Source organism: Oncorhynchus keta, chromosome 2 (assembly GCF_023373465.1).
Source record: "Oncorhynchus keta strain PuntledgeMale-10-30-2019 chromosome 2, Oket_V2, whole genome shotgun sequence".
In the NCBI taxonomy this organism is placed as follows: Eukaryota; Metazoa; Chordata; class Actinopteri; order Salmoniformes; family Salmonidae; genus Oncorhynchus; species Oncorhynchus keta.
Window position 1 is genome coordinate 52,630,719 of NC_068422.1, and position 15,531 is coordinate 52,646,249.

At 43.2% G+C, this 15,531-nt stretch overlaps 1 protein-coding gene across 1 annotated transcript in view; it reads right to left on the reverse strand.

Annotated features, from left to right (window-relative positions):
- The window catches only part of LOC118402723 (MAM domain-containing glycosylphosphatidylinositol anchor protein 1-like), a 416,200-nt gene that overhangs the window by 308,786 nt on the left and 91,883 nt on the right, over positions 1-15,531 (reverse strand). The window contains exon 3 of the mRNA XM_035800916.2: positions 13,526-13,665. Within this exon, the coding sequence (XP_035656809.2) occupies positions 13,526-13,665 (140 nt within the window). The remainder of the gene's footprint in view (positions 1-13,525; positions 13,666-15,531) is intronic.

Consider the following 15,531-nt stretch of genomic DNA (forward strand, 5'->3'; position numbering starts at 1 on the left):
ACCTCTTAATGCCGCACACTAATTATCAGAATTGCCCTGATAGGCTCATTAACATATTTCATTTGTATTTAAATCCTGCCAAGCCATTTCTCCAGTTCTTTCCAGTCACTAGCATCCCACCTCGACAACTTCCAATGAAATTGCAGAGCGCCAAATTCAAATTAAATTACTATAAATATTTCACTTTCATTAAATCACAAGTGCAATACATCAAAATAAAGCTTAACTTGTTGTTAATCCAGCCGCCATGTCAGATTTCAAAAAGGCTTTACGGCAAAAGCAAACCATGAAATGATCTGAGGACAGCGCTCAGCCACAAAACATTACAAACAGTTAGCAGCCAAGTAGATTAGTCACGAAAGTCAGAAATAGCAATAAAATGAATCACTTACCTTTGATGATCTTTGTATGGTTGCACTCACGAGACTCCCAGTTACACAATAAATGTTTGTTTTGTTCGATAAAGTCCCTCTTTATATCCAAAAACCTTTTTGTTCAGAACTCCAATGGCTAAAATACATTCACAAGAGGCAGACGAAAATTCCAAATAGTATCCGTAAAGTTCATAGAAACATGTCAAACATTGTTTATAATCAATCCTCAGGTTGTTTTTAACCTAAATAATCGATAATATTTCAACCGGACAATAGCGTCGTCAATAAAAAAGAAAAACAAGAAAGGCTTGCTCTCAGTCGTATACAGTAACCAGCTCTGGGGACATCCCAGGGTCCACTCACTCAATGTGGTAATTCTCCCTAATTTTTCAGAATAAAAGCCTGAAACAATGTCTAAAGACTGTTCACAACTAGTGGAAGCCATAGAGAACGGAATCTGGGTCCTCTCCCTTTAAATGACAAATAGGCTTTTATTGGAAAAACAGCATTTCAAAATTTTGGCACTTCCTGGATGGATTTTCCTCAGGTTTTCGCCTGCCATATCACTGCTGTTATACTCACATACATTATTTTAACAGTTTTGGAAACTTTAGAGTGTTTTCAATCTGTCACGATCGTTGTATAAATAAGTGGACGGCGAAGCGTCAGCAGAGTTCCACATATTTATTATAGTAAAACTTCCCAAAACAACAAATAATTAACGAGCGTGCAATACGTAGCGCACCTAGGCACTAATACGAAACAAAACAGTATCCCACATTGCAGGTGGGAAAAAGGACAAACTAAGTAATGATCCCCAATTAGAGGCAACGATTATCAGCTGCCTCCAATTGGGAACCATACCCAGACACCAACATAAAAACACAATACCTAGAACCCCCCTAGTCACGCCCTGAACTAAAACACCATAGAGAACTCCGAGGGCCCCCCCCCCCCCCAAAGGTGCGGACTCCAACCGCAAAACCTGAAACTAGATGGGGAGGGTTAGGGTGGGCAATTAGCGTCGGTGGTGGCTCCAGTGCGGGACGTAGCACCCGCTCAGACCATGAAGCCGGGCTGAACGCCATGCCCAGACTGGGCACCGGCGCAGAGGAAGGCTCCGGCCATGGAGTGGGACTGGACGCCATGCCTCGACTGGGCACCGGCGCAGAGGAAGGCTCCCAAAACGCCCTTCAAAACGCCTGCGCTACAGCATAGTCCTAGCCAACATCTCTCTCCGATATCCCTCCTCAAACTCCTCCATCGACTCCCAGACCGTCTCTGGCTCTCCCCTCACCTCGGCCGACTGCCACTTGTTCCCCCCCAAGATTTTCTTGGGGTTGCCCTTGGGCTGTTTGTGGCCACGGACCCCGGCGTCGTCGCTGTCCTCCTTTACTCCTCGGCGACTCCCGCCAAGGAAGGAGCTCGCATCCACCCAGTATATCTTCCCATGTCCAAATCTCCTTCACCTCCTGGGCACGCTGCTTGTCCTGCTATGGTGGGATATTATGTCACGATCGTTGTATAAATAAGTGGACTAAGGCGAAACTTCCCAAAACAACAAATAATTAATGAGCGTGCAATACGTAGCGCACCTCGGCACTAATACGAAACAAAACAGTATCCCACATTGCAGGTGGGAAAAAGGACAAACTAAGTATGATCCCCAACCATACCCAGACACCAACATAGAAACACAATACCTAGAACCCCCCTAGTCACGCCCTGAACTAAAACACCATAGAGCACTCCGAGGGCTCTCTATGGTTAGAGCGTGACACTATCTAAATCTATCAATTATATGCATATCCTAGGCTCTGGGCCTGAGAAGCAGGCAGATTACTTTGGGCACGCTTTTCATCCAAAATTCCTGAATGCTGCGACCTACCCTATAAAAGTAAAGAGTAAGTTTGTTTGCTTGCTCACTGACCCGAACAGAGTACCCCTGGTGACAAGTATCCAACAAGTTACCAATCTTGGGTTTCTTACCTTATTTTTCATATTGGAAATGAAAGCCAGTGGGATAACGGACAAATTCTGCAATGTCACTATAGCCAACAATAGTTATTAAGATATGCTCTATCTGTGTGTTAATTTTAGTGGCTCTATCACAGCTCCAGAATTGTTTCCCATAGCTGCTAGACTATTGTAAAAGTTACCTCAATATGACCTCCATGAAGGTCTCCAGTATTTTATGATCGGAATTATTGCAGGTCATTTTGAAAATGGCCACCCTGGTTGACCGGCAGGCTTCTGAGAATGCCTCCAATCTTTAAAATGTTGCTTAAGGCATTAAGTATTAGTGTTCCAAGTGTGATATTTTGTATCATAAAATGGAACAATTATTTTACCTATCCGCTGGACTAGATTAGTTGAATAGCACAGGGACACCAGCGGTGACACAAGCGGAATGGGCTGTGCAGTTTAGGAGTCAATGCAGACCTAGCCTCTTCCACAGGCTTTCACCTCCCCTTTGGGATGAAGGTATTTCAAGAACAACAACAGTGAATCCTGGAGCTGAGGCTAAAAGCTTGTCAATGCCTTCCATCTTCCATTCCTTGAAAATACATAAAAACATTAAAAAAACATGAAACCCTACAAATAAAAGGTAAAAGTCCATGACAAAATATCCCAGTCCCTAAAGAACTATTCAAGTCCCCCCCCCTTCTATCTCCCCCTCCTCTCTTATCCACCTAACTAAACCAAATCCTTGACCCTTCCGGATCTTGGAGGGTGAATCAAATCTCTGTTGACTTGATGTAGGGCGTTTTGCCTGTTTCACCCGCTTGTCCCTAAATGTGGGAAGGATAGAGAGATAGGTGGAGAAATGATTGGATTCCTCTCTGTTCTGTATGGATTACGGCGTGACCCCGTTTTCAATCCAATCTTCTGGGGCGAAGGTAAACAATCAGTCTTGATAAAGGATTGGATAAATCCTCAATCAGAGCCATTCTCTGTAAAGCAATCCCTTTATTGCCCAGGCTAACATGGCTAAATTGGATCCTCTCGGAGAATGAGAGGGAGGGGAGAGATGGGGAGAATGGGATGGTGCCCTTGCTCTCTTCCCAATTTCTGGAAGAGTCATGGTGCAATTTCCAATGGCTGTCGATGGCATGCAGAATTCTGTCTTTTAAATTGGTGGTAATCGCAGCAGGATATTGTTTTTAAGTTATGTCATAATGCATACTTTTAACTTCTTGGTGACAGGGGGGCAGTATTGAGTAGCTTGGATGAATAAGGTGCCCAGAGTAAACTGCCTGCTACTCTGTACCAGATGCTAATATATGCATATTATTAGTAGTATTGGATAGAAAACACTCTGAAGTTTCTAAAACAGTTTGAATGATGTCTGTGAGTATAACAGAACTCATATGGCAGGCAAAAACCTGAGAAAAATCCAAACAGGAAGTGGGAAATCTGAGGTTTGTAGTTTTTCAACTAAGCCCTCATTTTTTAAAAACCTTTATTTAACTAGGCAAGTCAGTTAAGAACAAATTCTTATTTTCAATGACGGCCTAGGAACAGTGAGTTAACTGCCTGTTCAGTGGCAGAACGACAGATTTGTACCTTCCGGTTACTAGTCCAACGCTCTAACGACTAGGCTACCCTGCCACCCCATTGAAGAAACAGGGTGAAATTAGTTATGTTTCACTTCCCAAGGCTTCCACTAGATGTCAACAGTATTTAGAACCTGTTTTGAGGATTCTACTCTAATGGAGGGGCTCATAAGGGCTCTTTGAGTTAGTGGTCTGGCAGAGTGCCACAGCCTCGGTCTGGCGCGCTCACGTGAAAGGTAGCTAGCTACGTTTCACTTCATTTGTGCAGACAAAGGAATTGTCCAGTTGGAACATGAATGAAGTTTTATGTTAAAAACATCCTAAAGCTTGATTCCATACTTAGGTTGGCATGTTTCAACGGGCTGTAACGGAACATTTTTAACTTTTCATCCGACGTTCGGTGCGACCTGAACACGCTTTTGGATTTGTTTCCCAAAAGAAGATATTTGGACATAACTGACGGACATTATCGAACAAATCAAAACATTAATGGTGTAACTGGGATTCCTGGGAGTGCATTCTGATGAAAATCATCAAAGGTAAGTGAATATTTAAAATGCTATTTCTGAGTAATGTTGACTACCCAATATGGTGGGTATATTTTTGGCTGCTTTGTTGTCTAAAGGCTGTTCTCAGATTATTGCATGGTTTGCTTTCTCTGTAAAGTTTTTTTAAATCTGACACAGCGGATGCATTAAGGAGAAGTTTATATAAAGTTCTATGTATAATAGTCGTATCTTTATCAATGTTTAGTATGAGTATTTCTGTAAATTGATGTGGCTCTCTGCAATATCACCACATGTTTAGAACTACTGAACGTAACGCGCCAAGGTAAACTTTTTTATATAAATATGAACTGTATCAAATAAAACATACATGTATTGTGTAACATGAAGTCATATGAGTGTCATCTGATGAAGATCATCAAAGGTTACTGATTCATTTTACCTCTATTTCTGCTTTTTGTGACCCCTCCCTTTGGCTGAAAAAAATGGCTGTGTTTTTCTGTGGCTTGGTGGTGACCTAACATAATCGTTTGTGGTGCTTTCGCTGTAAATCGTTTCTGAAATCAGACACTGTGGCTGGATTAACCAGAATTGTATCTTTAAAATGGTGTGAAATACTTATATGGTTGAGAAATTTTAATTATGTAATTATGAGATTTCTGTTGTTTTGAATTTGGCGCCCTGCAATTTCACTGGCTGTTGGCGAGGTGGGACGCTAGCGTCCTGAATGATCCCAGAGAGGTTTTAACTAGTTTTACTAGCTGAGAAAGTTGACTGCTATGCTATCCCTGTTAGGAATATATCATCAAATCACATTTTATTTGTCACATGCACCGAATACAATGGGTGTAAACCCTAACTGTGAAATGCTTGCTTCCCGAGCCAATCCCAATAATGCAGAGTTAAAAATAATAATAAAAGTAGTAACACGAGGAATATAATACACAAGAATAGAGCTATATACAGGCGGTAGCAGTACCAGATCAATGTCCAGGACCATGAGGTATTTGAGGTAGATACAGTATGTACATGAAGGCAAGGAAAAGTGATTAGGCATCAGGATAGATAATAATAAGAGTAAAATAAAGAACAGATAGCAACAGCATATGATGAGTGTTTGCGATGAAACATGGTGGTGCCCCAAAATTGCCCTCGCTGGAAGCCTGTGTTTCAGACATAAGGAAGTGGATGGCTGCAAATGTCCTACTTTAAAACTCGGACAAAACAAAGATGCTTGTTCTAGGTCCCAAGAAACAAAGAGATCTTCTGTTGAATCTAACAATTCATCTTGATGGTTGTACAGTCGTCTCTGGACCCTGACCACTCTTTTGACGAACATATCAAGACTTTTTCAAGGACAGCTTTTTTCCATCCATTGCAAAAATCTGAAAATGTCTGCCCAAAAATGATGCAGAAAAATGTATCCATGCTTTTGTCACTTCTAGGTTAGACTACTGCAATGCAATGCTCTACTTTCCTGCTACCCGGATAAAGCACTAAACAAACTTCAGTTAGTGCTAAACATGGCTGCTAGAATCTTGACTCGAACCAAAATATCTGATCATATTACTCCAGTGCTAGCCTCTCTACACTGGCTTCCTGTTAAGGCAAGAACTGATTTCAAGGTTTTACTGCAAACCTACAAAGTATTACATGGGCTTGCTCCTAACTATCTTTACGGTTTGGTCCTGCCGTACATACCTACACGTACGCTTCGGTCACAAGACGCAGACCTCCTTACTGTCCCTAGAATTGCTAAACAAACAGCTGGAAGCAAGGTTTTCTCCTATAGAGCTTTATTTTTATGGAATAGTCTGCCTACCCATGTGAGAAACACAGGCTCGGTCTCAACCTTTAAGTCTTTATTGAAGACTCATCTCTTCAGTAGGTCCTATGATTGAGTGTAGTCTGGCCCAGGAGTGTGAAGGTGAACGGAAAGGCACTGGAGCAACGAACCGCCCTTCCTGTCTCTGCTTGGCCGGTTCCCCTCTCTCCACTGGCTTACTGGTGCTCTTCCATGCTGTCCCTGCGAGGGGTCCGTCACTAGAGTGGGTTGAGTCATTAACGTGGTCTTCCTGTCTGGGTTGGCGCCCCCCTTGGGTTGTGCCGTGGCGGAGATCTTTGTGGGCTATACTCGGCCTTGTCTCAGGATGGTAAGTTGCAGGTTGAAGATATCCCTGTAGTGGTGTGGGGGCTGTGCTTTGGCAATGTGGGTGGGGTTATACCCGGCCTGTTTGGCCCTGTCTGTGGGTATCGTCGGATGGGGCCACAGTGTCTCCCGACCACTCCTGTCTCAGGCTCCAGTATTTATGCTGCAGTAGTTTGTGTCGGGGGGCTAGGCCCAGTCTGTTATGTCTGGAGTATTTATCCTGTCTTATCTGGTGTCCTGTGTGAATTTAAGTATGCTCTCTCTAACACTCTCTCTCTCTCTCTCTCTCTCTTTCTTTCTTTCTTTCTTTCTTTCTTTCTTTCTTTCTTTCTTTCTTTCTTTCTTTCTTTCTTTCTTTCTTTCTTTCTTTCTTTCTTTCTTTCTTTCTTTCTTTTCTTTCTTCTCTCTTCTTCTCTCTCTCTCTCTCTCTCTCTCTCTCTCTCTCTCTCTCTCTCTCTCTCTCTCTCTCTCTCTCTGAGGACCTGAGCCCTAGGACCATGCCTCGGGACTACCTGGCCTGATGACTCCTTGCTGTCCCCAGTCCACCTGGCCGTGCTGCTGCTCCAGTTTCAACTGTTCTGCCTGCGGCTATGTTCTGCCTGACCTGTTCACCGGACGTGCTACCTGTCCCAGACCTGCTGTTTTCAACTCTCTAGAGACAGCAGGAGCGGTAGAGATACTCTCAATGATCGGCTATGAAAAGCCGACTGACATTTACTCCTGAGGTGCTGACCTTTGCACCCTCGACATCCACTGTGATTATTATTATTTGACCCTGCTGGTCACCTATGAACATTTGAACATCTTGGTCATGTTCTGTTATAATCTCCACACAGCACAGCCAGAAGAGGACTGGCCACCCCTCATAGTCTGGTTCCTCTCTAGGTTTCTTCCTAGGTTCTGGCCTTTCTAGGGAGTTTTTCCTAGCCACCGTGATTCTACACCTGCATTGCTTGCTGTTTGGGGTTTTAGGCTGTGTTTCTGTACAGCACTTTGAGATATCAGCTGATTTTAAGAAGGGCTTTATAAACAAATTTGATTTGATTTTGATTTGTTGTGTTAGTATGGGTATGTGTATTTGTTTGTGTTGACTGTATGTGAATGTTTGTGAGTTTTGTGTGAGTGTCAGTGTAGTGTGTGCATGTGAGTGTGTATACAGTGTGTATTTTTAGTCTTGTAAGTGTGCATGGAGTCAGTGCAAGATAGGGACAGTGCATATAGTCTAGGTAACAATTCATTAACTATTTAGCAATCTTATGGCTATTTAGCAGTCTTATGGCTTGGAACTAGAAGCTGTCTCGGAGCCTGTTGGTCCGAGAGCCAATGCTCCGATACCGTTTGACGGACCATAGCAGAGTGAACAGTCTATGGCTTGGACGGCTGGAGTCTTTGGCAATGTTTAGGCCCTTCTTCTGACACCGCCTGATATACTGTAGAAGTCCTGGATGGCAGGGCGGTAGGCCCCAGTGATGTAATGTGCTGTAAGCACCACCCTCTAGCGCATTGCGGTCGAGGGTGGTGCATTTGCCATACCAAGTGGTGATGCAGCCATTCAAGATGCTTTCCATGGTGCAGCTGTAGAACTTTTTGAGGATCAGAGGGCCGATGAAAAATCTTTTTAGCTTCTTGAGGGGGAAGAGGTGCTGTCCTGCCCTCTTTACGACTGTGTGGGTGTAGGTGGACCATTTTAAGTCCTTAGTGATGTGGATGTCAAGGAACGTAAAGCTCTCTATCCGCTCTACCACAGCCCCATCGATGTGGATGGGGGTGTGCTCTCCCCTCTTTCTCCTGTAGTCCATGATCAGCTCATTGGTCTTAACGATTGAGGGATAAGTTGTTGTTATGGCACCACACTGCCAAGTCTCTGACCTTGTCCTTGTAGGCTGTATCATCGCCATCACTGATAAGGCCCACCACTGACGTGTCATCAGCAAACTTGATGATGATGATGATGATGATGATGGTGTTGGAGTCATGCGTGGCCAAGCAGTTGTGGGTAAACAGGGAGTACAGAAGGGGACTAAGCTCACACCCTTGAGGGGTCCTTGTGTTGAGGGTCAGCATGGCGGAGGTCTTGTGCCTACCATCACCATCTGGGGCCGTACCATCAAGAAGTCCAGCATCCAGTTACAGAGGGAGGTGTTCTGTCCCAGGGTCCCCAGCTTGGCAATGAGCTTGGAGGTGACAATGTTGTCGAACGCTGAGCTATAGTCTATGAACAGCATTCTCACATAGTTATTTCTCCCTTTGTCCAGGTGGAAGAGGGCAGTGTGAAGTGGAATTGAGATTGCATTATCTGGGATGGTGGTGTTAATGTGTGTCATGACCAGCCTTTCAAAGCACTTCACAATTACAGATGTGAGTGCTACAAGGCGATACTCATTTAGGTAGGTTACCTTAGGTTCTTTGGGAACAGGGACAATGGTGTTCACCTTGAAACATGCGATTACAGACTCGCACAAGGAGAGATTGAAAATGTCTGAAGACACTTGCCCGCTGGTCTGCGCATGCTTTGAGGACGTGCCCTGGTATTCTGTCTGGCCCGGCGGCCTTGCGACTGTTAACCTGTTTAAAGGTTTTACTCACATCGGCCACGGAGAGCGAGTCACACAGTCATCCGGAACAACAGGGGCTTTCACTCAAGACTCAGTATTGTATTCCTTGAAGCTAGCATAAACAGTCTTGTAGCCTCGCGTCTGCTTCATCGGACCACTTCCATATTGAGCATGTCACTGGTACTTCCGATGTTAAAATTAAGTGGTGCACAATTGACAAATTAGATTTCTGAGAATTACCTTCTAACAACTCCAGAGCAGCTGACTATCTCTGTTTGTTAAACGTTTCCAAACTGACTTATTGAGATCCACCGAATAACGTCAAATCTAACAGGCTGTCTGTCTTGTCACATCGAGTGTTTTACAACTGCTTCAAAAAATATACATTTACCATGCTAGACACATCTACTCCACTGAAAAGTCTGTCCAACAGTTGATTATAAGTTTGTTGCTTACGGCTCAGTATGTCCAGGATATGTGTGTTTATACGAGTGGTCCCATGTGGCTCAGTAGGTAGAGCATGGCACTTGCAACGCCAGGGTTGTGGGTTCGTATTCCCACGGGGGACCAGTACAAACAAATATGAAAACATTTGCACTCACTACTGTAGGTCGCTCTGGATAAGAGCATCTCCTAAATGACTAAAATGTTTTTAAAAAAATGTATAACATGTTTATTGCATGTTATGTCACGCAAACTGCATATCGACAACCTGCTCTCTACCAGGGTGGCCAGTTTATGGGAGGTTTGCTGATATGCATAAGATGACGGAGGGAGAGAAGGAGAAAGGGAGTAGAGGGGTTGATTGGGGATCAGGTATCTTCAGATAGCCCTCAGATTGCCACTGCAGGAGAAACTCAGTAGTCCCGGTGGGACGCGGCACAGACTCCCGCAGTGCCCCGTCAAACGCCATGACATCATCAGGTCACACATTCCAACGGAGAGGGAAAATCGGACACAACATCCCATCATATGGATACAGTGTATTTCGCTGACATTTGACAGCTGTTCAAAGAAGCCGTCCCTTATGTGTTCATCTCAACACCCTTCAATATGTAGTGAAGAGCATACATGTTTCAAATGGATACTTCAGGATTTTGGCAATGAGGCCCTTTATCTACTTCCCCAGAGACATACAAATGTATCCACAAGTCAATCGGACTCTAGGGAAGTAGGAACTCCAGTCCAGACACAACACTGCTTCACAATGTAGAGGGGTACAAGAACAGTACATCTCTGAAATAGAAGAAGTACTGCACCTATCACTTGTAATTCTGTCTGTCCATTCGTCTGTTAATATGTCTGATTTCCCTTCTGTCTGTCTGTTCGTATGCCTGATTGATTGCCGTCTGTCCGATTGCTGTCTCTCTCTGTGGGTGTGTCATAATTCACAATTTCCCCTTTCGCAGCTGGTCACAACTGTCTTTTTTTTATGCAACCCCGAAAATAAAAACATGAGCTCCCTATTCATGGCTATTTTGCTTAACTGATCTGTTACTCATAACGATTAAACCCACTTCATTGTGGCCCCTTTTGAATGAGAGAAGGAAGAGATTTTGGAACGTTTTCAAACCGCCAATTGTATTGCAGGTTAAAGGTCACATATAAGATAAACATCCTGGAGTTCGAAGCTAAATGGGATAGTGACATTCGTGTGTGTGTGTCCATATTCGTATTCCGACCGTGAATGGAAGGCAGGTGGCGTGCCAGGTTGCCATGGCAATGCCTCAGTTAAGACACTACCAAGAGGAGGGGAGAGCTGAATGGAGGTCACCATGGTACTCTACTTACACACACAAACACACACTCACACTACTCTGCATTATCTTCCATCAGATTCCTCAGTAGGGAAAACACTCATACTACTCACACACTCCATCTTTCTCTCTCCCTTTCTCTCTCTCTAACACACAGTGTCTCGTTCATTCTCTCTATCACTCCATTGACAGTATCTTCCTTTATCTCTTGGTTTTTATCTGTCGATCCCTACCTCTATTTCTCTCAGTTCACTATTTCTCACTTTTTCTCTCTCCTCCCTCTATCCTCGATGCATTTAAAAGTCACACTCTGCAAGAATGGAAGGAGTTGACAGATAATGTAGAAAAACTAAAGTCATTTGTTTTCCTAAACCTTGCTCTCAATCTCACTATGATTTACCATGCAATATTTAATTTAACTAAAAATAGTTATTTCCTAAAGAATATGTGTGTGCTTGCTGGTGTTCAAGTATGTTCATATTACAGCGGGCTGCTGATAGGAGGACGGCTCACAATAATGTCTGGAACGGAGCAAATGGAATGGCATCACATGGAAACCATGTGTTTGATGTATTTGATACCATTCCACAACAAGCCCATCCTACCCAATTAAGGTGTCACCAACCTCCTGTTGTTAATAAGTAAGGTGGAATACAGTAATGTTCTTGCTTTCATCAACCACACTAAGAACTGCCTCAAGACCTCATCACTCATTATCAAGTAGTTCTAATACTAACACGTTGCCTAGGTGACACCATGTACACTATATAGCCAAGCCCTCACTGCTGCAGATCTAACGATAGCAAACTTTCTTCAAACACTCCCCAGAGAAGACAGCCAACCCAAATCATGTCTACCCTTTGTCTCACCTTGACTAGACTGACTTTTTCTAGCTTCCTGTCCTTTGTGTGTGTGTGTGTGTGTGTGTGTGTGTGTGTGTGTGTGTGTGTGTGTGTGTGTGTGTGTGTGTGTGTGTGTGTGTGTGTGTGTGTGTGTGTGTGTGTGTGTGTGTGTGTGTGTGTGTGTGTGTGTGTGTGTGTGCCTCCTTTTCACACTCTCACACATGCACAGGCAAACACTCACAAACACACTTAGAATTGAAACGCTGCTGAGCACCATAGCCCAAGGCAATACCAACGCTGATAGTGAATGTAATATTGTTATTATTGTTTTACTTTCGGAAAGCGTGACCAATATAATCATTATTCAAAATACATGACTGCCACAGGCCCAGAAGGAACTGCTGTTGCTGTTGCAAATGACTGAATTTCACAACTGCTCCTCGACAAACTGAGATAGGAACCCTACTTGTGTCTATATTTGCCTAAATGTTTATTCTCTCTAACACTCGGTTATATGGAGGGAATGAAAGCTTGATTAAATTTGTGCATTTTTGTTTCAGAGCCAAGTCTAAATAAATAGGGATAGACTGTGTGCGTGTGTGTGCACTTGTGTTCGAAGTGTGTTGTATGCGAGTACATGTGCGTTTGTCGCAGACAAGAGTCAGGCACCATTCTACACAAGTAAAGCAGTGATGGTATGAAGTTAATATATTCTGTAAAAGTTTGGGATTGAAGAAAGACCAAGTATAACATCTGCATGACCTCTAAAATAATTGGGTCCTTTGTACTGCCAAGGTTTCACTGTGGATCCAACTAAAGTATTCAAATATGTCTGAAAGTGTCTGTATATAGAAAGGAATATGTATGAGAGAGCGATGGAGAGAGCGAAGAGGGAGTGATAGAAAAAGGGGGAAAACAGAGCGGGAATGAGAGTGAAAAAGGAGAGAGATGCAGAGAGAAAGAAACAGAAAGTGAGATTGGGAGTCAAAGACAGAGAGAGAGAAAGATGCAAGTGTGACTTGTGTGACTTGACTTCTAAAACTATGGTTTTGGAATGCCTTAGTGATATTTACAGATGTAGGCTATTTCATGCCAATAAAGCACCTTAAATTGAAATTGGATTGGAAGAAAGAAAAATGCATCAGTCCCTGAGAGGACAGCACATGAAATATGTTGGTAGGGGGTTAGATAACTCAGGGAATCAGGCAGAGGAATCTGCTGAGCCAGTTTGGGGTTAGTAGATGACGTGGGCAGTGGAGGTGGGGGCGCGGGGGCACAGACACACACCCCTGTTTTATTCTCATGCCACCAGACCTGTGGGTATTCCAGGGGAGCACGCTGCTTTTCACCTGTCTTACACTCACACACACACACACACACACACACACACACACACACACACACACACACACACACACACACACACACACACACACACACTCACACACACTCACACTCACACACACTCACACAGACACAGACACAGACACAGACACACTCACACTCACACAGTCTAAAGTCAGCTTGATCTGCATTAGTGCTCAAAAGAGCTCTCAAAACAGACAGCTCACACCAGACTCAGAGCTCTCCTCTGTAGCGTTCACCACATGGTGAGATCTGAGAAAGAGAGAGTGCTTTTTAAGATGCACTTTAAATCTGCTCCTTGGTCAAATACAGGGGGGTTGGTGTATCTAAGATGGCTTTGCAAGCCCCATGTTTCTCTACTGGTGTTGCAAGCTCCATGCTCTACCAACTGAGCCACACAGTCATGTTATGATATGGTACCTGTGGTTGTGGGTGTCCTTTGACCAGACATTGTAGCTCCAGGCGGTCTCCCTCTCTGATAGTGTAGATCCTCTCACTGATGTTGTCCTCCTTCACCACGCATGCCTGGCCCGCGTGTGAGATCTGGGCATTGGCAGGGGCTGCGTCAACACAGGAGAAACAAAAGAGAAAGGGTCATATTTTCAAACGAAATAACAAATATGTTTTTGTTTTTTTGTAAGGTACATGAAAGTTCAAGTTTTAGATGGCGTTCCTGGAAAAAAATAATCAGATTTCTTAGTTTCGAACAGCTCTCCTGTATATTACAGTTGGAAGCCCCATATTCAGACACCCGAATAAAAAATGTTTAAATCATAATCGTCACAGACAATTCACCATACCCTGTTATTTCTTAAAGAATTTTGTGTAGTTCTATCCCTAAAAAATTAACAAATAAAGATTGAACTAATCACAGGCTTGGTGAGTTAGGAATGTTAGTGTTGGGCTAGAACAAAAATGTTCCGTGCACATCCATTGGATTGAGAAGCACTGAATGAAGTGACAGGTTGAAGAGAACCCCAGTAGACACAAATGCCTCAAGAACTAGGACCGAAGACATCTGACTTATGACGTAAAACAGCCTACGAGGCTCGTCACAGAAGGTGGTCAAGATTGCGTGCGAGTTGCTTCATGTAACATCAGCCTGGGCAGGATTTTTACATTTACATTTGAGTCATTTAGCAGGTGATGGGGGACAGGAGGTAGGTGGGGAAGAGGGAATTGAGACAGAGACAAGGAGAGAGAAACAGCAGGTGATGGAGAGGGAAGAATAAAAGAAGATAGAGCGAAAAAACTACTCAGAAACCACTGTAGGGAGAAAAAAAGAGGGGAGTAAAATCCCAGGTAACAATTATAGGGAGAGACAGAGAGAAAAATTTGGAATGTTACCTGTAAAGTTCCCCTAATGTTTGAGTGTCCAGTTTTCCGTTACTTAGGGAAACATTCTATCTACACTGAACAAAAATACAGTATAAACTCAACATACAAAGTCCAATGTTTCATGAGCTGAAATAATACATCTCAGAAATGTTCCATACGCACAAAAATATTATTTATCTCAAATTTTAAACACAAATTTGTTTACATCCCTGTCAGTGAGCCTTTCTACTTTGCCAAGATAATCAATCCACCTCACAGGTGTGGCATATCAAGAAGCTGATTAAACAGCATGATCATTACACAGGTGCACCTTGTGCTGGTTACAATAAAAGACCATTCTAAAATGTGCAGTTTTGTCACGCAACACGATGCTACAGATGTCTCCAGTTTTGAGGGGGTGTGCAATTGGCATGCTGACTTCAGGAATGTCCAACAGAGCTAATTTCCATACCATAAGCCACCTACAACGTTGTTTTAATGAATTTAGCAGGACATCCAACCGGCCTCACACCCGCAGACCACGTGTATGGCGTTGCGTGTGCGAGCGGTTTGCTGATGTCAACATTGTCAACAGAGTGCCCCATGGTAGGGGTGGGGTTATGGTATGGGCAGGCATAAGCTACGGAAAATGAACACAATAGCATTTTATCGATTTTATAGACGAGATCCTGATCCCCATTGTAAGGTCATTTTTTTAAGGTATCTGTGACCAACAGATGCATGTCTATATTCCCAGTCATGTGAAATCCATAGATTAGGGCATAATCAATTTATTTCAATTCACTAATTTCAGTAAAATCTTCGAAATTGTTGCATGTTGTGTTTATATTTTTGTTCAGTATTTCAATTAACTGATTTCCTTATATGGACTGTAACTCTATGAAATTATTGCATGTTGCGTTTATATTTTCTTTCAGTATATGTTAACAAAAACCTTCGGAGAACCTTTTTAGTGGGTTTTGGTGTTAAATTTAGGAGAATATTCCCTTCATCACAAGCAGAACGTATCTAGAACATGGTTGTGGTTTGCTATATTAAGCAGGCAGATAGGCATCCTGTTACTGTTCAATTGAACATTAAAATGGGCA